Consider the following 22,182-nt stretch of genomic DNA (forward strand, 5'->3'; position numbering starts at 1 on the left):
TGCTAATGCCAACTCTAGTTGATGACTGATTCCACAAGCCTTTCCTAATTCCTACACCATGTGTCTTGTATTAAATATCCTGTTTGTTGAATTTCTCTCATGCTGGTATCATTGCTACCACTCAACTATCTCCTGATAGCCACTGAAGCACTTCATACGGGTGCAGAGGCATGGCCCTTCTCTCAGGCTGTCCCTCTAACATATTCCAGTGTGAAGCATCTACACCCAAAACATTATATGAATGTTTTCAGTATTTTCTGTTCGCTACCAACTCCGAAGAATAAGTTATATTGATGCTTCTACAGGCTACAAACACTACCGTGCAAAATGACTTTGCTCTCACTCCAGAAGCAAAGCTCTCAATATTTTTGATATTTCCACTCACCCATGGATCTGCATTTTTTTTCTTTGGACCCATGAGCTGAACTCTCAGCCTATTTCCACAATCCAACAATGCTATTTTACTATTGTTGGCCTGTTACAGACATTGGGCAAGGCTTTATACAAAATGGTAATGCTACAAACATATCTTTGCTCTCAATGCATGTTATAATTTTTCCTGAATCTACAGCATGGTATAAACTGAATGAATTCAGTATAATGGCAACAGATCAATAGCTGCATTTCTACAATGTAAAGACACACGATTCTACTTCCTCTTCCCAAGCAGTACTGCAATCTGATATTTCTGCTCTCAGACTCTTCACAAAGACTCCATCTTCGCTCATATTTATGGTTTTACCAGGATTAACAAGCTCATACTAGCTAGCTATTGTATATTCCATAGCAACATTTTCTAAAAAAGACAGCCAACACCCCAAGATATTAGAAAACTGCAAGTCACGATGACTCTCATGGCACAAGCCATGATGTCACGATTACCTAAGGTCACTCCTTCCATACCAGACACTTCACAATGTAGCTACACAAAGATTTTTTAAAATAATTTGCACTTGAAAGTTTCAGCTTATGAGTAATTTTACCTTATGCAAGAAAAAGTATATACCATGCATGTTACCTATAGAAAAGTCTTTACAAGGCCAAGAAAGGCAATTTAAACCTTTTTCCACCCACACTCCCATTCTGTTCTTACTTCCTCTGTTCAAGGTTCAACATCACACGTCTCAGCAGCCATCCAGCTCGAGTCACAAGGCATTCCTATACAAGCTTTTTTATTTTATTTTATTATTTTAAAATAAAAACCTGCAGCTATCAATACCTTTCACATCAGGACATCCCAAAGTGCTTTACAATCAAATCACCACCTTTTCATGAGTAGTCACTGTTATAATGTAGGAAATGTGGCAGCCAATTTGCATATAGTAAGGTCCTACAAACAGAAATGTGATAAATGATCAGAAGTCTTTTTGTGAAGCTAATGGAGGGTTAAGTATGACCAGGGCACTGGATTACAGCATTGATTGACACATGTAAAAGATTTTAACCACTACAATGCAATTCAGTATTATCAATAACAAATGAAATTCAGCATTCTTGTTAATTTATCCTGTCGTAGGTTTTCAAACTGGAGTCTACTAGACCCTCAGCTGTCAGCAAGGAGATGTGCATGGTCATTACAGTTCTGGCTGTCTAGTCCTCAGGCATACTTATCCAAGTTGCAATCCCAGTGTCTAGAGAAGTACGTGTTGATTTAAATTATTTCTGTTGACGTAGTTAGTACGGTTTTCTACACAACTGCAATTTTTCTCCCCTTTTGGTTAACTGACTGAACAGAGGAATGACAGTATGTACACATGCACACAAATAACTGCCCTGTGATTAATGAAGACATCTTTTCTAATAATTCATACTGTACCCCTTGAAAAATAATGCATGCAAACCAGCACATTAAAAGCTGGAACACCACTGTGCCCATAACCCATGCCACTACCAACATGTGAACAAGATCATGAGTGTTCATTGAGAAAACAGCTTCTTCCAGCATGGCATTATGTTTCCATGGTTGCTTATTTTACATGTCACACAAAGCAGGGTATTCATTTTCCCCCCAACAGTAGAATGCTAAATTAGATGCATACAGGCAGTGCAATTATTTACAATCCAGCTAACTTCCGCCACGGTATTCAAAATTACAGATACATTCTTTAGCAAGTTCTTGTTTGGTTCATACAGGCCTGCCTGTGTGTTTCTGGATCAGGTACTCCCACAATTTCTCTTATCTTGGTATATTTATGCTCAGCCTTGGCATGTTTGCATAACTGCTTAAAAAAAAGCCAGCACAAGAGTATTACAGAAGACCTACAAAGTGAAATGCAGGCATATCAAGCAAGGGTTAACTGGCCTAAACCTTCACTGCACTTTAATTGGAAGGGGGGGGAAAGGGAGGGAAAAAAAAAAAAAGAGTACATTCTCCCACTAAATGATTATTATACCCTTCAAATCCTAATAATGCCCTGGAGGTTACCATTGACCAGAAACTGGACCAGCCATATAAATTATGTGGCTCCAAGAGCAGGTTCAGAATCTGGGAATTCTGCAGAGAGTAACAATTCCCAACTCCCCAAAGCCTGTCCACCATCTACAAGGCACAAGGTAGGTGTGTAATGGAATACTCGCCACTTGCCTGGCCAAGTGCAGCTCCAACATTCAAGAGGCTCGACACCATCCAGGACCAAGCAGCCCACTTGATCGGCACCTTATCCATCACATTAAGCATTCACTCCTTCCACCACCGGTGCAAAGTGGCAGCAGTATGTACCATATACAAGATGCACTGTAGTAACTCACCAAGACTCCTCCAACAGAACCTTTCAAACCCACAATCTTTACCATCTCAAAGGACAACAGCAGCAGTTAAATGGGAACACCAGAACCTGAAAGATCCCCTCCAAGCCACACACCATCCTGACTTGGAACTATATCGCTGCTCCTTCACTGCCAAAATCCTGGAACTCCCTCCTTAAAGCACTGTGAGTGTACCTGCACATGGACTGCAGCGATTCAAGGCAACTCACCATCACCTTCTCAAGAGCAAGTAGGGATGGGCAACAAATGCTGGATTTGCCAGCAACACTAACATCCCACAAACGAATAAAAAAGCCTTAATGCTTCCAGGTCCAATCCGCAAAAAGCCTGCCAAGGGGCTACTCTGATCGACATAGTTGAGTTTGAAGCACAATGACAGAACGAACTGGCCTACCTCAACAGCCTTGTGCAAGTGTCCTCTAAAAATTGTTGGATATTTAAACTGCATTTACCAAAATCATTAAGCATGCTTAATTTGGTTCTAAAACAGTCTGAAAATATCTATCCTAACTGTTGAATTATAACATCACGACATGTGAAATCAGAATATCTTTGAAGTACAAAAGGCACTGTCTGGACAGAATGTACTCAGTATATCTCATCACATCAGTCAACAGATACAGAGCAAAGCTATTAAAGTCCACCCAAACTCTCAGTATTCATATATCAACATTCCTTGGGTGAACTCAAAGGTAGGAGTCACAATTTTAGTTGCTAAGACAGTGTTATGCATTAGTAAATGATCTGTTTTAGGAAGGTTGTCCTCAGTAACAACGTTACCGATGTCTCCTTTTACAAGAACTTCCTGAAAATGTATAGGAATGGTAGATTACATGACCAAATTTTAGACATTTTATATTAGAAGTCAATGAAAAAAGCAACGCTAGGACATAAGCAGGATAGCATACAAACGTCAAATTCACTTCAGCTCATTAAACAGATAGGAAGAGGAAAATTAAGTTCCACCCACTTGGCTACATGCAAGTTACAATGCAAACAGATCACAAAAACACTCTGTCTTGAAAACTGCTGTGAAGTAAAGACATGATGAACTTCCATAAAGCATGCTGCCCAGCCCCTTCCAAAACTCCCCATCAAATGCAAGTTTTGCTGGGAGAAGAGTGTTGGAATCAGGAACAAAATTCAAATAGATCCCTTTTAATATACCAGTAACTGAAATCGCAAATACTCCGTACGCTTAACGAGAACTAGGCCAATCCCAAACATTCCCAATTCAAACATGGTTCGAAAAAGGGGAGAAAGGTTTTAACATACTAAGGTACGTGTAGCAAGACCACACATTGAATGAATCCGCAAATGAACCTAGAATACAAGAATTTCAGTACCTCAGCTTTCCCCCAAAATGCAGATTTACAAATGCCGTTGTCCAGAGACTTGCAAAGAAACTTACTCCAGACATTTTTAAACTGTGCGTTAATTTAACTAATTGTAGTTCCTTGCTTGTCCAGTTACAGCTCTCTCTCTCCCCGAAGCATTTGCAGTTTGCTGGGGAATCTCTTCCATGGTATCTTCATATCGGTTTACTTAAAAAGATTAGAATAGTAGTTTCTCCACAACCCATCCAGGTCCCCACACGCACACCCCCGCACCCACCCCCCAGCACCTCCAAACAATTCCTGATTTGTTTAAATAAGCCTCAATTTTCCAAAGATATTTTAAAACATCTGTTGACATGTATTTTCTGCTTCCCTCCCCTCCCCCACTCTTAAAAGGAGAAATAGTGGGAAAATGTTCCCAACTTAAATAAGCTTTGGCCTTTCCACAGATCATTTACCAACAAAAAAAATGCAGACTGACATGCAGCTGTTGCTTTTCCCCTCAAGTTTGCACAGAAATTCTCCCAAGGAGAAATAATAAGGAAACTGTCACAAAATGATAGTCTTAACTCTGCTTTCACAAAAGGTAAAATGAAATCTGGATCAAATCATAGTTTTATCTATTCCCCTTTCTAACCTCCACTGTAAGAGAAACTTTAGCTTAAAAACACCTTTCAATGGAATAAAATCAAAGACAGATATAGAGCTCTAGTTGAAGTTACTGATCTTCAATCCCATTCACTCTGCAACGTAATGGGGAAACTCTCCCCAAAATATACACACTTCAAATCCTGACCTCAAGGAAATAAAACAAATTTAGAGCGTGTACTTGTTTTTTTAAAATTCCTTCCTTCCTTTAAGCTTTGCATTTTAAACGAGTTCATTCTCTCGGAGAAGAGATATTTGTAACACTGATCTTGCCCGAGGCATAAAATAGGACATGCCAATGCTATATAGGACTGCAGTTTCCTGGGGAAAGCTTCCAAAAGAAATATGCTCGCCCTCTCCTCCTTTCCAGCTCTGCAATTTGTAAAAAGATGTGAAAATCGCCCAAAATCTGCACAACTCTGGATTTCCTTTGGGGGGGGGGGGGGGCAAAAAGGATTAATGCAAAGGTAGATGGCAGTGTAAGTGATATCCTCTCCTCCCCCTGTCAGGCTGTGCTTGGGGTGGATGGTAGAAGAGGGAGGGCTGATACCTTGACGCAGTCGATCGGGTACATCACGCAGTGCTCCAGGACACCGGCCACGGCTCCGGCGATCATGTGGGTGGAGGTGGAAGCGGTCTCGGGAAGGCCCTCGTACTCTACCTCGCTGCTGCTATTCTTCTCATCCGAGAAATTGTCCATAATATTTAAAAGACGGCTGGGCGGGGACGGCGGGTTCACCAAGATGTGGAAGAAAGGTGGCGCGGAGGCGATGGCTGCTGGCGGCTTGCGGGCGATGGCCACCGAGCCGGCCGCGATGCTGTTACCGTTGCTGCTGCTGCCGCCGCCGCTCGGGGCGATGGCCTTGCCGTTACCGTTGGCGATTGCTTCGGCCCGCTCCGGTACTTTGATCCTCACGCCATCATTTTCAAATTCCATCGGGGAACAAAACTCGGTGGCGGGGCCTCGGCTTTTTCCTCAAATTTTCCCCCTCACCCCTCTCTCTCTCTCTCTCTCGATCACTTATTCACTCACTGGATGCTCCGGCCTCTATAAATAGCCGCCACCATCCTTTCCCTCACGGTCATCATTCTCCTCCCAGCCGGACTTGCAGCGGGAGGGAGGCAAAATGGGGGCCAAGGCCCTGTGACGTACCTCCGATTCCCAACCCCTCCACGCCCGGTCAACCCAACTTTCCCATCTATAACCGCCCCTTTCCGTCCCTTTTTCCGCACCGTGATTAGTCGGTATTGATGATTGACGCTCCTTCCTTCCTTCTGCTTGGTCGCAATCACTGTCGATCAACGCGAGTCCCCGCCTCCAAGCGTCATCAGTCTAGGTTGCATGTTGATGGGCCGATTTTTTTCTCGCGCTCTCAACCCAGCTTGATGGGAACATTGAAACCCCGCCCCTACATTTCTGCTAAAGGTGATTGGGTAGCAGGGCGCCTTCCCGCCCATCCCCCAGTTTCTATTGGTCAGTAATAGTGTCACTCTGGCCAGCAGGTTAGGTTGCGAAGGCGGCACCGGCGGCCGCGAGGCGTTCACGAGGGAAGTATTCCAATCAGTGGCGGGAAAGCCTGTCACATGATTAATAGCGCTTGGTGGTGTTGCAATGGGTTTAAGCGATTCCCAGCAAGGGCAATGGGGGGAAAGGTCATTCATTGCACTTTCTTTGAAGTGTAGTTGCGTCTACAAGCCTCAGTGATTTCCATTATCATTAATGCAAAAAATACCAGACATATGCAACACTTTGCAATGACGCAATTGTTGCTGAAGTAATATAAAAGTGGATTTCCTTTCTAGCTTTCAAAACAAAACTAAACCCTTTTCCATTCATCATAAAAAAAACAAATATAATAATCACTGAGGAGTGACTAAATTAGGGAAATATTTGAGAATGTCACAATTAGCCATGTACATCAAAATGAGGGTAGCTGTCCCTATGATGTTTGGACCAGACAATTTCTAAAATATAAACCAGACACTGCATTTTTATATTATGTGCATCTAGTTTTTTTTTGCTTATGGAGTCTACTGGTGGAGCATTTTTTTTCATTATCAGCCAATAAAATCTGAACTTAAGCCATGCTGCCATCTCTTGCGTGGTTCCTTATTCTATCCCCCTCCTGTTTACCAATTGGCTGAAAATTATATATATATATATATATATATATGTATAAAGATTAAATTGCCACTATTGCACTTTAAAGTCATAATAGAATACTGCAGTACAGAAGGAGGCCATTTGTAGTATAAGGGTCTAAAAGGGTTAATCTTGAGAGAGTGTGAAGAATACGTCGGACAATGATAATGTAAGAATCACAATATGAGAGATACTCGAAAAAAGATGCAGCATAGCTTTTGGAGGAGTCACACAAGCTAGTGTGGAGTGTAAATAGTTATAATAGCAATAAAGAGCATTGTTTAAATACTGCAAACTAGAATCTCTGGCTAGATTAAATAAGGTGGCAATGTACCAAACCAACATCTGCTGGCTCTTTTGAAGAGCAATCTATTTAGTCCCACTTACCCACTTCCCCACTTTAGCAGGAAGAATAGAAAAGCAAAATTAAATGGCCAGAGAATACAGAGTGGAGCAGTACAGAGGGATCTGGGTGTCCTCATACATGATAAATGGTACAGCATGTAATTAGGAAGGCAAATAGAATGTTGGCCTTTATTGCAAGAGGGTGGAGTGTAAAAGTAGGAAAGTCTTGCAAGAAATGTACAGGATATTTTTTGCGAACACACAGAGAGCACTGCATACAGTTTTGGTCTACATAATTAAAGAGTGATATGCTTGCATTGGAGGCATTTCAGAGAAGGTTCACTCAGCTGATTCATGGAAGGGAGAGGTTGTCTTATGAGGAAAGATTGACCAGGTTAGGCCTATACTCATTGGCGTTTAAAAGAATGAGAGGTGGTCTTATTGCAATGCATAAGATTCTGAGAGGTCTTGACAGGGTAGATGCTGAGAGGATGTAACCCCTCTTGGGGAATCTAGAACTGGGGGAATAGTTTCAGAATAAAGGGTCTCCCATTTAAGACCCAGATGAGGAAGAATTTCTTCTCTCAGAGAGTTGTAAATCTTTGGAATTCTCTACCCCCAGAGAGCTGTGAAGGCGGAATCATTGAATATATTCAAGGCTGTGTTATGGACAGGTGATAAGTGACTTCCACTTTTCACCTCCCAACTGACCACAATAGTGTTTTGTTAAAATTGGTGCGTTAGTCCCTGAGTGCTTTTAGGGTCAAATAAACAGACAAATAATAGGGTTTCTTGTAGGTTAAAAAATGAAGATAATTATTTATTTTAAACAATTCCTAAAATGGTCGCAACCTTCAGCACTCACATATTCACACTCACATGCATACACAAGAACAGATAGAGAGAGTGAAAAGGGCAGGATGCAGTTGGAGTCTAAGGTGATATAAGAGTTCATGTTTGTACTGTTGAATCTTCTCGGGAGAAAATTCTTTTTTAAAGCTGTAGGTTGGAAGTATGCAGTCTTGAACTTGCTGAGGTGTTGCAGAGTTCTAGTGGTTAAACATCAGCTCAAAGTTGGTGGTGTGAATTTTTTTTTAATTATTCATTCATGGGATGTGGGCGTCGCTGGCCAGGCCAGCATTTATTGCCCATCCCTAATTGCCCTTGAGAAGGTGGTGGTGAGCTGCCTTCTTGAACCGCTGCAGTCCATTTGGGGTAGGTATACCCACAGTGCTGTTAGGAAGGGAGTTCCAGGATTTTGACCCAGCGACAGTGAAGGAACGGCGATATAGTTCCAGGTCAGGATGGTGTGTGACTTGGAGGGGAACTTGCAGGTGGTGGTGCTCCCATGCATTTGCTGCCCTTGTCCTTCTAGTTGGTAGAGGTCACAGATTTGGAAGGTGCTGCCTAAGGAGCCTTGGTGCATTGCTGCAGTGCATCTTGTAGATGGTACACACTGCTGCCACTGTGCGTCGGTGGTGGAGGGAGTGAATGTTTGTGGATGGGGTGCCAATCAAACAGGCTGCTTTGTCCTGGATGGAGTCGAGCTTCTTGAGTGTTGGAGCTGCACCCATCCAGGCAAATGGAGAATATTCCATCACACTCCTGACTTGTGCCTTGTAGATGGTGGACAGGCTTTGAGGAGTCAGGAGGTGAATTACTCGCCTCAGGATTCCTAGCCTCTGACCTGCCCTTGTCGTCATGGTATTTATATGGCTACTCCAGTTCAGTTTCTGGTCAATGGTAGCCCCTAGCATGTTGGTAGTGGGAGATTCAGCGATGGTAATGCCGTTGAATGTCAAGGGGAAATGGTTAGATTCTCTCTTGTTGGAGATGGTCATTGCCTGGCACTTGTGTGGCGCGAATGTTACTTGCCACTTATCAGCCCAAGCCTGGATATTGTCCAGGTCTTGCTGCATTTCTACATGGACTGCTTCAGTATCTGAGGAGTCACGAATGGTGCTGAACATTGTGCAATCATCAGCAAACATCCCCACTTCTGACCTTATGATTGAAGGAAGGTCATTGATGAAGCAGCTGAAGATGGTTGGGCCTAGGACACTATCCTGAAGAACTCATGTACTGATGTCCTGGAGCTCAGATGATTGACCTCCAAAAACCACAACCTTCTTCCTTTGCGCTAGGTATGACTCCAACCAGCGAAGGGTTTTCCCCCTGATTCCCATTGACCTCAGTTTTGCTAGGACTCCTTGATGCCATTCTTGGTCAAATGCTGCCTTGATGTCAAGGGCAGTCACTCTCACCTCACCTCTTGAGTTCAGCTCTTTTGTCCATGTTTGAACCAAGGCTGTAATGAGGTCAGGAGCTGAGTGGCCTTGGCGAAACCCAAACTGAGCGTCACTGAGCAGGTTATTGCTAAGCACGTGCCACTTGATGGCACTGTTGATGACACCTTCCATCACTTTACTGATGATTGAGAGTTGGCTGATGGGGCGGTAATTGGCCGGGTTGGACTTGTCCTGCTTTTTGTGTACAGGACATACCTGGGCAAATTTCCACTTTGCAGGGTAGATGCCAGTGTTGTAGCTGTACTGGAACAGCTTGGCTAGGGGCGCAGCAAGTTCTGGAGCACAGGTCTTCAGTACTATTGCTGTAATATTGTCAGGGCCCATAGCCTTTGCAGTATCCACTGCCTTCAGTTGTTTCTTGATATCATGCGGAGTGAATCGAATTGGCTGAAGTCTGGCATCTATGATGCTGCGGACTTCAGGAGGAGGCCGAGATGGATCATCAACTCGGCACCTCTGGCTGAAGATTGTTGCAAATGCTTCTAGCCTTATCTTTCGCACTGATGTGCTGGGTTCCCCATCATTGAGGATGGGGATATTTGTGGAGCCACCTCCTTCAGTTAATTGTTTAATTGTCCACCACCATTCACAGCTGGATGTGGCAGGACTGCAGAGCTTAGATCTGATCCGTTGGTTATGGGATCTCTTAGCTCTGTCTATCGCATGCTGCTTACGCAGTTTGGCACGCAGATAGTCCTGTGTTGTAGCTTCACCCGGTTGACACCTCATTTTGAGGTCTGCCTGGTGCTGCTCCTGGCATGCCCTCCTGCACTCTTCATTGAACCAGGGTTGGTCTCCTGGCTTGATGGTAATGGTAGAGTGGGGGATATGTCAGGCCATGAGGTTACAGATTGTGGTTGAGTACAATTCTGCTGCTGCTGATGGCCCACCGCGCTTCATGGATGCCCTGTTTTGCATTGCTAGATCTGTTCAAAATCTATCCCAGTTAACACGATGGAGGGTATCCTCAATGTGAAGGCGGGACTTCATCTCCACAAGGACTGTGCGATGGTCACTCCTACCAATACTATCATGGACAGATGCATCTGCGGCAGGCAGATTGGTAAGGACAAGGTCAAGTATGTTTTCCCTTCTTGTTGGTTCCCTCACCACCTGCCGCAGACCCAGTCTAGCAAATATGTCCTTGAGGACTCGGCCAGCTCAGTCAGTAGTGGTGCTACCGAGTCACTCTCGGTGATGGACATTGAAGTTCCCCACCCAGAGTACATTTTGTGCCCTCGCCACCCTCAGTGCTTCCTCCAAGTGCTGTTTAACATGGAGGAGTACTGACTCATCAGCCGAGGGTGAGCGGTAGGTGGTAATCAGCAGGAGGTTTCCTTGTCCATGTTTGATCTGATGCCATGAGACTTCATGGGGTCCAGAGTCGAAGTTGAGGACTACCAGGGCAACTCTCTCCCTACTGTATACCACTGTGCCACCACCTCTGCTGGGTCTGTCCCGCTGGTGGGACAGGACATACCCGGAGATGGTGATTGCAGTGTCTGGGACATTGTAAGGTATGATTCCGTGAGTATGACTATGTCAGGCTGTTGCTTGGCTAGTCTGTGGGACAGCTCTCCCAACTTTGGCACAAGTCCCCGGATGTTAGTAAGGAGGACTTTGCAGGGTCAACAGGGCTGGGTTTACCGTTGTCATTTCCGGTGCCTCGGTCGATGCCGGGAGGTCCGTCCGGTTTCATTCCTTTTTATTGATTTTGTCACGGTTAGATACAACTGAGTGGCTTGCTAGGCCATTTCAGAGGGCATGTAAGAGTCAACCACGTTGCTGTGGGTCTGGAGTCACATGTAGGCCAGACCAGGTAAGGACAGCAGATTTCCTTCCCTAAAGGACATTAATGAACCAGATGGGTTTTTACAACAATTGACAGTGGTTTCATGGCCATCATTAGACTAGCTTTTTAATTCCAGATTTATTAATTGAATTCAAATTCCACTTTCTACTGTGATGGGATTTGAACCCATGTCCCCAGAGCAATACCCTGGGTCTCTGGGTTACTAGTCCAGTGACAATACCACTACGCCACCGCCGCCCTTTTAGTTTACCTTCACAGATGGAGAGTCTCAAAGTCACTTTGTAATTTCACTGCTGTAGTACGTCTTCAGTTGTGGTTCAGCAGGGTTCTTCTGTTTAGCTGGATCTCTCTCACAGCCTCTGGCTGGAAACTGGCTTTCTGTGGTCTTCACTTCCCATCTCTCTCCATACGGCTACCTTTTAAGGTAAAAATCCATCACATTTGAGTCTCTGTTGTTACGATCAACTGCTCCTGTCAAAGCCCCCAATCAAAATTTACAATTCTGATTATGGTGGGATCAATGCACTGTTAATTCAATCCCGTCGCTCCACAGATTGGCTAACATATTTTAAACTTTCCAAATTAAAGAAAGACCCAGCCAAATTGTACCATCTATCACCCCCCAAATGAGGTTAACCAAACCAGGTGTCTTTAAATCAACAAATTTACTCTTTAATTAGAAGAACTAAATTCTTAAAAACTATGAAGATATAAACAGCATTTAAAGTAGAAAAAATTAGAGTCCTTGTAAATTTACAGTTCAATGTTGCTTGAAGTCCTCACAGTCGTCCGATGCAGAAAAAGGGTTCTTCCACAGTAGAACAGTCCGTAGTCTCTGGTGATGCTTTCCTTCTCCAGCAAATTTCAACAATTAACGACTTGCGAACACTTTCAATAGAATCAATCTGTCTTTAGAGTTTTTTGAGGGATAAATGATTGTCACAGTCTAACTTCCCTCCCTTCAATTTAAATTACCAGAGATCAGTCATCACAGCTGTGTCTTCTGTCTGTGTGTCTCTGTCTGTGTTAGAACAAACTGTCTTCAACTAAAAGCCAGTTCAAAAATGAATTGTAACAAATGTATCGCATGAGACTCACTCTCAGTAGCTGTATCTATGGTAACGAGAATGCATCTTTTGAATTGCAGTCTCCAAATGGCTGTTTCTAAGGCAACGAAAATGCACCTTTCTTTAACTCCTGAGGCTTGCTGGTTCTTAAAGCAATACTGATCCCTTGCAAGCCTTAAAGGCAAACCGCATATTCCGGAAAAAAAACTACAGGACCATGACACTGTCAGGTGTCACAGGACCCTCTCCCCTGCTGTGACTACACAATGGTCCAAAATATGGAAACAATGGCTATCTATTGATATCTGACTGCAGTCCATTCTGTTATAATGGTGCTACTTCACTCCTACTTATTTTGATTTGGGCTGTGAGTCAGTCAGTCTCCAGAACCCTTTGTTAGTTCATTCATGCAGATAGGAGTCATCAATATGCAATGCTGCTCCTTTCAATTTCAGTGGGTTCTCATCAGAGCTATTTTAGACGAGGTTAATGAGTTTCAACCTTTACTGACGGAGGTGTTTATTGTCAGTATTGGAGGGGTCACTTGACCGCTCCTCCATCTTGTCTGTGCTATAAGAATCCATGTTCTTGTGATTCAGTTTCACAATTGGCTTTTTATTTTCATAACTCCTCTAATTCATTGTTTATTTCATCATGGCACCTTCCGAGCATGACAGCTGAGATAGACAGATTTTGAACTATAGGGGCATCAAGCATTATGGGGAACAGGCAGGAAAGTGAATTTGAAGCCAAGATCAAATCAACCATGATCTTATTGAATGGCAGAACAGGCTTGAGGGGCCATACGACCGACCCCTGCTCCTATTTCTTATGTTCTATGTTCTCACATTTGCTCTTTCCCCAGATCCTTGTAATTTTTCCTCCTTTAGATATTTATCAAATTTCCTTTTGAAAGCTATTTTTGTATCTTTTACCACCACACTATCAGGCAGCGCATTCCAAATCCTAGCTTACCGGGGCATAAAAATGTTCGTCCTCATATCGTTTATTCTTAAGTTCATTATTTTCATATTTACATTTTTTGATTTGATATGTTAAAGACGCTACATAAAGGCAAGTTATTGCTGTTAGTAAAAGGGAAATTAGAGAAGTGCATGTGGAACATCAAATTAACTCTTTAAATCTAAGTGAAAGAAACCAGTCTAAAATGTCAGCAAATTGTAATGGTGTCTCCATATAAATACTGCTTTTTATTATAATATCAGTAGCATAATGATATCAGAAAATATGTAAAAATACAAAGGATGACCATTTAGGCTTCAATCCTGCTGAATTTAAAAAAAATCTTTATTTGTTCTTGGGTGATGCCGGAATTATTCACATCCCTAATTTCCCTGGGAAGGGGGAGCATGTGTTCTAACGTAGCAATTGTTTTTACAGCTGGCTCGGTTGTCACGACACTTCAGAGGATTTTATGAGTCAACCACATGGTGCAGACAACAACCATGTGTAGATCGGACTGGGTAGACATGGCAGGTTCTCACCTTTGCAGGACATTCGGCAACCAGTTGGGTTTTTATCACAATTGTGGCAGCTTTCATTGTCATTTTTGGTTTTGTCGCTAGCCAACACTTAACCAAATTTATTTGAATTGATGTTTACTGCTTGCCATGGTGCAGAATTAATTTGCAACCTCTACACTAGTGTATTCTGCTGAAATTTACACATCACCAGCTGTACTCCAGTACAAGGAGTGAAAGCACATCTAAAGTCACTGAAAATATAGGAGAGAGGACATTATAAATTGACTGCCTTTGTCTTCCTAATTCTATCTCCCCACAACTCCCACCAGTGCCTATGCTCCAGTAGAGAAATGCACAAGATCTTTGTCTTTGTAGGCCAGTTGAATGAACATAATGGAGCATTGCAGGCCAAATATAAAATTTTAATCCCTGTTCCCATTCATCTGCATGTATCTCAAACTGCAAATATCAACATATCTAATTGTTCTGAAAGAACCACTGGCCATTCACAGGATCAGGAGGGAGTGTCGTTCTGGCTGCCTCTCTTCCACGGTATCGGCTGTGCCAAGACGACCCTAGCGAAGGAGGATGCAGTGCCAGCCGGTATGCTTGAGGCCTTTTGCAACTGGTAGGCACCACAAGGTATAGAGTGTACACAAATGAGTTCATTATGATTTAGATTCTATGTTTCCCTTCAGCTTAAATTAGATTTTATGTTTAAATTATCAGATTAGCTGGGCCTCCTCACTTAAATCTGCCCTCCTGTTGTTGACATGCTTTCTAGGTCAATTATATAAAGCCACTAAGAGCAACAAATTCAAATAGTACAAACCAGATTAAAATGTAAAAGTGGAATAAAATTGAAATGTCTGGACATCATCGGTCAAATGGCAGGACTCACTGGCCACATAGGGCTCATGGACCATAATTTGGACACTCAAACTCCAGTACTTTGTCTAATTAGCCATATGAATTTTGATCGTGAATGTTGTTTCACTGTGTGGCAGTTAAACCCATTAGACAGTCTCCAGTGGGGTGGAAATCCATTGTATAGTCTCCAGTGGGGTGGAAACCCATTGTACAGTCTCCAGTGGGGTGGAAACCCATTGTACAGTCTCCAGTGGGGTGGATACCCAATGTATTGTCTCCAGTGGGGCGGAAACCTATTGTATAGTCTCTAGTGGGGCGGAAACCTATTGTATAGTCTCTAGTGGGGTGGAAACCCCTTGTACAGTCTTTACTGGGGTTGTCACTGGACAGCTATCAGGAGCTTCCCCAGACCACAGGATTTGAGCCAATTCTCTATCAGCCAGTCAAGCCAATAAAGCTGACTGAAAAAGATCATATACAAATCTGTCAAGGTGGCAGGACAAGTTGATAAAGCTGTTAAAATGGTAGATAGTTCCTTGGCTTTATAGATATAAGCCCAGCATACATGAACAAGGAAGTTATGCTAAACCTTTATAAATCACTGGTTAGGCCTCAGCTTAAGAAAGTTTGTCCAATGCTGGGTGCTACATTTTAGAAAGGATGTCTTGGAGAGAGTGGTACCAGGGATGAGGGGTTTCAGTTAGGTGGAGAGGCCGGGATTGTTCTCCTTGGAGCAGGGAAGGTTAAGGAGTGATTTAATAGAGGTGTTCAAACTTATGAATGGTTTTGATAGAGCAAATAAGAAGAAACTATTACCATTGGCAGGGGGATTGGTAACCCAAGGACACAGATCTAATATAATTGGCAAAAGAGCCAGAGGGGAGATGAGAAAAATTGTTCTTTTACACAGTGAGTTATTATTGTCTGGAATGCACTGCCTGGAAGGGCGGTGGAAGCAGATTCCATAGTAACTTTCAAAAGGGAATTGGATATATATTTGAAAATGAAAACAATTGCATGAGTATGGGGAAAAAGCAGGGGGAGTTTGACTAATTGGATAGCTCATTCAAAGATCCAGCATTGGCACAATGTATTCATCATGTTGTCATCATACTCTGTTTTTTGACCCGCACCCTCACCATTTCCCCCCTTCACCCACCTATGTGACCTGGACCATCCTTTTTAGACACTTTTGCATTAGGGATCTCTGTAGTCTGGAGCACAGTGACTGAAATGTACCACTTTCCTGATGTTGTAAGTAAATTTGAAGCTGGTTGTTGCTGATGCCAGTGCTTCACATGAGGGCATTGCCCATAGTGTTACAAATAAACATATTCATGGATTCACAGGGTTTATAATCCGGGAGCCGGTTGTCACATCATCCTGATGTTAAAACGCTGTGATGCAGTATATTGAGGACCCTACAAGCAGACTACGGAGGTGTGACATAGATTTTTTAAAATCTATGTTGCATTATCTTATTGGCTGCTTTTTCATATTACAATTTAAGTTCACCAAAAGAAAATGCCTCTGCTTGACTTTATACACAATAGTCCGCGACAAGATGCTATGTCTATGACAGAAAACTAAGGGAGAGGCTAAAGCATTCAATTCAAATCGCAGAAACTATCAGTGTTACGGATGGGGGGAAATGGCGAGGATAGCTTCCAGTTTTCACCTCTCAACTGACCATTGACAGTGTTTTTAAAACTATTGTTTTAGTCCCTGAGTGTTTTACTGGTCAGATAAACAGACAAATGACACGTTTTCTCGTAGGGTTAAAAGAAAGATGAATTATTTATTAAACAATACCCGAATATATTCACAACCTCACCCACTCACATATGCACACACAAGCACACACACAAGAAGAGATTGAGGTTAGAGGATGGCATGCATTTAAGACCGATCATTGTAAAAAGAGCTCAGTTTGAAACCTTCTTGGTTTTCTGGGAGGAACTTTTAAACAGTGGTGCAGGCCTAGTGTTCCTTTTCCTGGTTCACTGAAGTATTGCAGACTCCTCTGGTTAAGATTCAGTCGAAGTTGGTGGCGAGAATCCTGTTACCCTTTCTCAGGTGGGGAGTTTTCAAGAACACCTTGCAATTTCTGCCTCTGTGGTTTAAAGATGTTACAGGCAGGATCTTCCTCTTGGTCGGAATAGATTTCTCAGCTTCCTGGCTGACTGTCTTTCTGTCTCTGTCTTTCAGAGAGGTCTTTTTTAAGAAAAAAACCTTATCAGGCTTGGTTTCGGTCAGGTGTCCATAGATGTTATTAGCATACAAGGCCATGGGCCAAGTGCGGGAAAATGGGATTAGATTGGATGGCTGCTTGAGGGCCGGCCGGCGCAGATGTGTTGGGCCGAAGGGCCTGTTTCTGTGCTGTATAAATCTATGACTATGACTCTATGCTCTCCCCTGGTGTGTTCATACAGTGTCTTTGAATGTGTGGCCATTGTTACACATGGGGTTTGAATGTGGCTTATCTTGATAAAGTGGTGTTATCTCCCACCTATTATCTTGGCTCCGAATCTGGAGTCTCCCTGTCTACGAAGGCCTTTGTCAACCCAATTTCTGAACATAGGAGCCATTTAGCATTGAGTGGGCCAAGATGCATCTGAATGTGCCTTCCCCAGGACTAGTCCAGACGTAATGATGGTTTTAGTCTCAAACAGTCACTATGTATATTTGCAATACAGGCGAGGTCACCTGACCTCTTACTCCATCTCGTCTGCAGTAAAAGTACGTCCATTTTTTTGGAGTTTAGTTCATCAGTTCATTTTTACAGTTCATTATTGCTCCAATTCACTCTAGTTTATAACTGTTCCTGGTGTGAGCATGACCCTGGTTTTGTTTGAGTATATGAATTGGCAGCTTAATTTGAGGCTCAGAGATACATGCTTAAAATTGTTTTTGTCCCGATCAAATTTTGAAAATATGCCATAGCCTATCTTGTTCCAATTGAGTAGTCCATCTAAACCCAATGGAGAAATAAAGATGAACAGAGATGTTCCATGGAAAATCAGCTGAACCACCAGGTAAGGTTTAAGTCTGGCTCCAATTCCCATTGAAGTTTTGCAGTTATTTTCTACATTCTCCGCAGCGATAGTTACAGAGATAGTTAACCTTTGGACCTGCAGTGTGTCATTGTGTTATTCACATCCATTTACTGTTCAATAAGTCTGTTTGGCAGTTCATAACCTAAATTGGCCTTGCCTTTATCTATCTCTGTAACCTCCTGAAGTCCTACAACCCGCTGACAACTCTGCTCCCTCCAATTCTCGCCTCTTGGGCATCCCCCACTTCCTACGTCCTACCATTGACGGCCTTACCATCACCCCTCTAGGCCCTAATCTCTGGAATTTCTTCCCTAAACCTTTTTGCCTCTCTGGTTCTCTCTCCTCCTTCATGCCCTTCTTAAAACCTAACTCTTTAACCAAGCTTTTGGTCACCTGTTTGACTATCTTCTTTGGCTCAGTGTCAAATTTTGTTTCATAGTTGCTCACATGAAGCATCTTGAGATGTTTTACTACATTAAAGGTGCTATATAAATATAAGCCGTTGTTGTTCCATGTAGTTCTGAGGCTGAGGAAGATCATGAGATGGCTTGTGATATAAGCAATCCAGTTCATAGGGAGTGAGGGATCACCAATGGTCTGAGTTATTGAACCCAAGAAGACTGGAGAATACCAGAGGGATGCAGTAGCATAGTGATTATGTTACTGGACTTTTACCTGTGGTCAGCTCTCCATACAACACGATCTTGGGCAGGCGACTTGTTGTCCATCCGGGCAACGTGACCCGCCCAATGCAGTTGGTTTTGCAGGAGGATGGCCTCCATGCTGGTGATGTTGGCTGTTTCCAGGACTTCAATGTTTTGATGTGGTCCTGCCGGCGGATCATGAGGATGCTGCGGAGGCAGCGCTAATGGAAGCGCTTTAGAAGGCGTACATGACGGCGGTATAGGACCCATGACACAATGCCATACAGAGGGGCAGTGAGGACTACGGATTTGTACACTTTGAGTTTGGTCTGTGCTCTGAGGCTGTGGTTGCTCCACACACGTTTGTAGAGTCTGCCGAAGGTACTGTTTGCTTTTGAAAGCCTATTGTCCACTTTGTTGTCTATGGTGGCATCAAACGAGATGACGGTCCCCAAATAAATTGCTTGATGGCATTCAGCTCGGTTCCCTCGATGACAATGCTTGGTGCTCTATATTCTTCTTGGGGTGCAGGCTGATGCAGGACTTCAGTTTTCTTTAAACTGATTTTTAGTCTGAAGAGTTGTGCCGCCTCAGAAAAATGTGTTTTTATACGTTGAAAGTCTGACTGACTGTGGGCTAGGAGAGCACAGTCATCAGGTAAAAGGAACAGAGGGGCCCCATGTGAATGTTTCAAGGACTCCCTGAAGAAGTCCTTCTCTCTACGCCACATCGACCATCGCCAGTGGGAATTGCAGGCCATAGATGGTGATGCCTGGAGATGCTAAATCAGGAGGGCTACAGACACCTTTGAGACTGAGCGAAGAACCAGCAGGAAAGAGAAAAGTTGGAGAATAATAGATCCAATTGCCCCCAGCAGCGACTACACCTTCACTTGTACCCGCTGTGGGAGATAGGCCTGACTAGCCACCAGCGAGCCTGCGACCGATGACTACAACCTTCCCAAAATCTTCGTCTACCGAAGAAATGCCAAGAGATGTTACTGGACTAGTCATCCAGAGGTCTGGACTAATGATCTGGAGACAAAAGAAAAATACTGCAGATGCTGGAAATCTGAAATATAAATAGAAAATGCCGGAAATACTCAACAGGTCCTGCAGCATCTGTGCAGAGAGAAACAGAATTAATGGGCTGAATATTTTTCACTGATGTTTAAGTCTGCTGCCAGGGCTGAAAGCGGGAGGCTGCATCACCAGGGCGAGGGCGCCTAAATGGCGAGGCTTCCTCGAAGATTGGTAAGTTTGGTTGGGGGAAGCCAGGGCCAGGCAGGTAGGCCCCCTGCAATCAGGGGGTGTGGGGTAGGGGCGGTATTGGTGGCGTGGTCACGGAGCACTGGAGGCATTGTTGACACAGGGGTGTCCATTTCTCTGGGGCCTCACCGTGGGCCATGGAGTACCCATCAAGGAATGACCCCACCCCCTCACCCACTCACAACCCACTGCAAGGCCAGCGGGGTTGACCTGGTGTTCTCCTCACACAGCGGCGGTCCCTCCTGTTGTGGACAAATTGCCTGCAGGGGTCAGAAGTGGCCCTTATTTGGCCACTTAAGTGGCTCAATTGGCGGCCAAGGTTCCCACCGCTGGCAACATGCCATGGTGGCTGGAAGACATTGAGCTCCCCTCCTGACGCCTTCCTCTACCATTTTGCGAGCCCTCTCACCACAACTCCCCCCCGCCCCCCCACCCAGAAAGGGCATTTGTATTAAGCAAGCAGAGAGGCGGTGGGGGAGGGGGGAGGGGCGTGCAAGAAAACAACAAAAGGGAACGTCTGTGATAGGGTGGAAGGCAAGACAAATGAAATAACAAAAGAAATGATGATGATGTAAGGCAAAAGGGAGTGATAATGGGACAAGTGAAGAAACAAATATGGGTCTAGAGGAGGTGTAAATGGGAAAATGAAATGGTCACCCAATCTGCGCTTAGACTCCCTGATATAGAGGAGATATAGAGCAGCAACATGAGCAGTGAACACGGTATACTAAATTGAAAGAAATACAAGTAAATCGCTGTTTCACCTGGAAGGAGTGTTTGGGGCCTGGGAGGATGAGAAGAGAGGAGGTAAAAGAGCATGTTTAGTATCTCCTGCGCTTGCATGGGAAGGTATCGTGGAAAGGTGATTGGGGGCTGGGGGATTGAGGAGTGGACCAGGGTGTCGCAGAGGGAACGGTCCCTTCAGAATGCTGAAAGAGGAGAGGAGGGGAAGATGTGTTTGGTGGTGGCATCATGCCGGAGGTAGTGGAAATGGCAGAGGATGATCCATTGAATGTGGAGGCTGGTGGAGTGGAAGGTGAGGACAAGGGGAACTCTACCGTGTTTCTGGGAGGGACGAGAAGCGGTGAGAGCAGAAGTGCAGAAAATGTGATGGACATGGTTGTGGGGCCTATCAACCATGATGGAGGAGAATTCTCGGCTGAGGAAAAAGGAAGACATATCAGATGCGCTAGTATGGAAGGTTGCATCGTCAGGACAGCTGCGCAATGGAGTTGAAGAAACTGGGAGAATGGAATAGAGATCTTAGAGGCAGTGGGATGTGAGGAAGTGTAGTCATGACAGCTGTGGGAATCAGTGGGTTTATAGTGGATATTGGTTGACAGCTTATCCCCAGAAATAGAGACAGAGAAGTTGAGGAAAGGAGGAAATGGGAAGCAACGTTGATGAAAGTTTCTAGTTCAGGGCGAAAGAGGAGACGGCACCAATACAGTCATCAGCTTACTCAAAAAAGAGGTGAGGGAGCGGACCTGAGGAGCATTGGCACAAAAAATGCTCCACATGTCCCACAAAAAGGCAGGCACAGCTAAGACCCATACAGCTTGCCATATTAATACCTTTTATTTGGAGGAAGTAAGTAGAGTTAAGGGAGAACAAGTTCAGCCAGTTGGAGGAGGGTGGTGGTGGATGGGGACTGGTTGGGCCTCTGTTCAAGGAAGAAACAGTGAGCCCTCAGCTGATCCTGGTGGGGGGATGGAGGTGTAGCAAGGTGCAGAGAGCTTGAACATTGATGATCTGAAAATATGAGTTCAAATCCCACCATGGGTGTTGGAGAATTTAAATTCAATTAATTAAATAAAACCTGGAATGAAAAAGCTAGCACCACTGATGGTGATCATGAAACTACCAGGTTCAGTAACCCATCTGGTTCACTAATGTCCTTTAGGTTGGGAAATCTGCTGTCCTTACCTGGTCTGGCCCACATATGACTCCAGATTTACAGCAATGAGGTTGGCTCTTAACTGCTGTCTGAAATGGTCTAGTTGTATAGAAGAAGGTGGTTCACCATGACCTTCTCAAGGGTAATTAGGAATGGGCAATAAATGCTGGCCTTACCAGTGATGTGTACATCCCATGAATAAAGGAAAAAATCCCAAGAGGTTTTTGATGGAAAGGCACGTTAAGCATTAATAGGCTCTTTGAAAGAGGGCATTGAGAGGAAGAAAAACAAAATATTTTTCGTGAAGTATCACAGTGTGTCTGTGGAAAGTTCAGGGAGATTCCAGAATGTCAGTGTTTTTATTTATATAATTCTTTGGCTTCTTTGATTCACATCCTTGTGTCATACCCACAGGCCAGACACTGAGAAGGAGGCTGCACAATGAGCTTACTTCAAGACGAACAAGGAAAGAGGGAATTAGATACAACTTACACCCTGAATTTCTTTCTATTATGTATGCTCAGTAAGCTAAGTG

At 43.9% G+C, this 22,182-nt stretch overlaps 2 protein-coding genes across 2 annotated transcripts in view; both read right to left on the minus strand.

The window, feature by feature from the left end:
• Positions 1-5,944, minus strand: part of slc25a28 (solute carrier family 25 member 28) — a 50,263-nt gene extending 44,319 nt beyond the window's left edge. The window contains exon 1 of the mRNA XM_068053098.1: positions 5,302-5,944. Within this exon, the coding sequence (XP_067909199.1) occupies positions 5,302-5,688 (387 nt within the window). The 5' untranslated portion in view covers positions 5,689-5,944. The remainder of the gene's footprint in view (positions 1-5,301) is intronic.
• Positions 1-22,182, minus strand: part of atpv0e2 (ATPase H+ transporting V0 subunit e2) — a 553,405-nt gene that overhangs the window by 114,487 nt on the left and 416,736 nt on the right. The gene's annotated exons all lie outside the window — the stretch shown is intronic.

This window comes from Heterodontus francisci, chromosome 20, assembly GCF_036365525.1.
Source record: "Heterodontus francisci isolate sHetFra1 chromosome 20, sHetFra1.hap1, whole genome shotgun sequence".
NCBI classification, from domain to species: Eukaryota; Metazoa; Chordata; class Chondrichthyes; order Heterodontiformes; family Heterodontidae; genus Heterodontus; species Heterodontus francisci.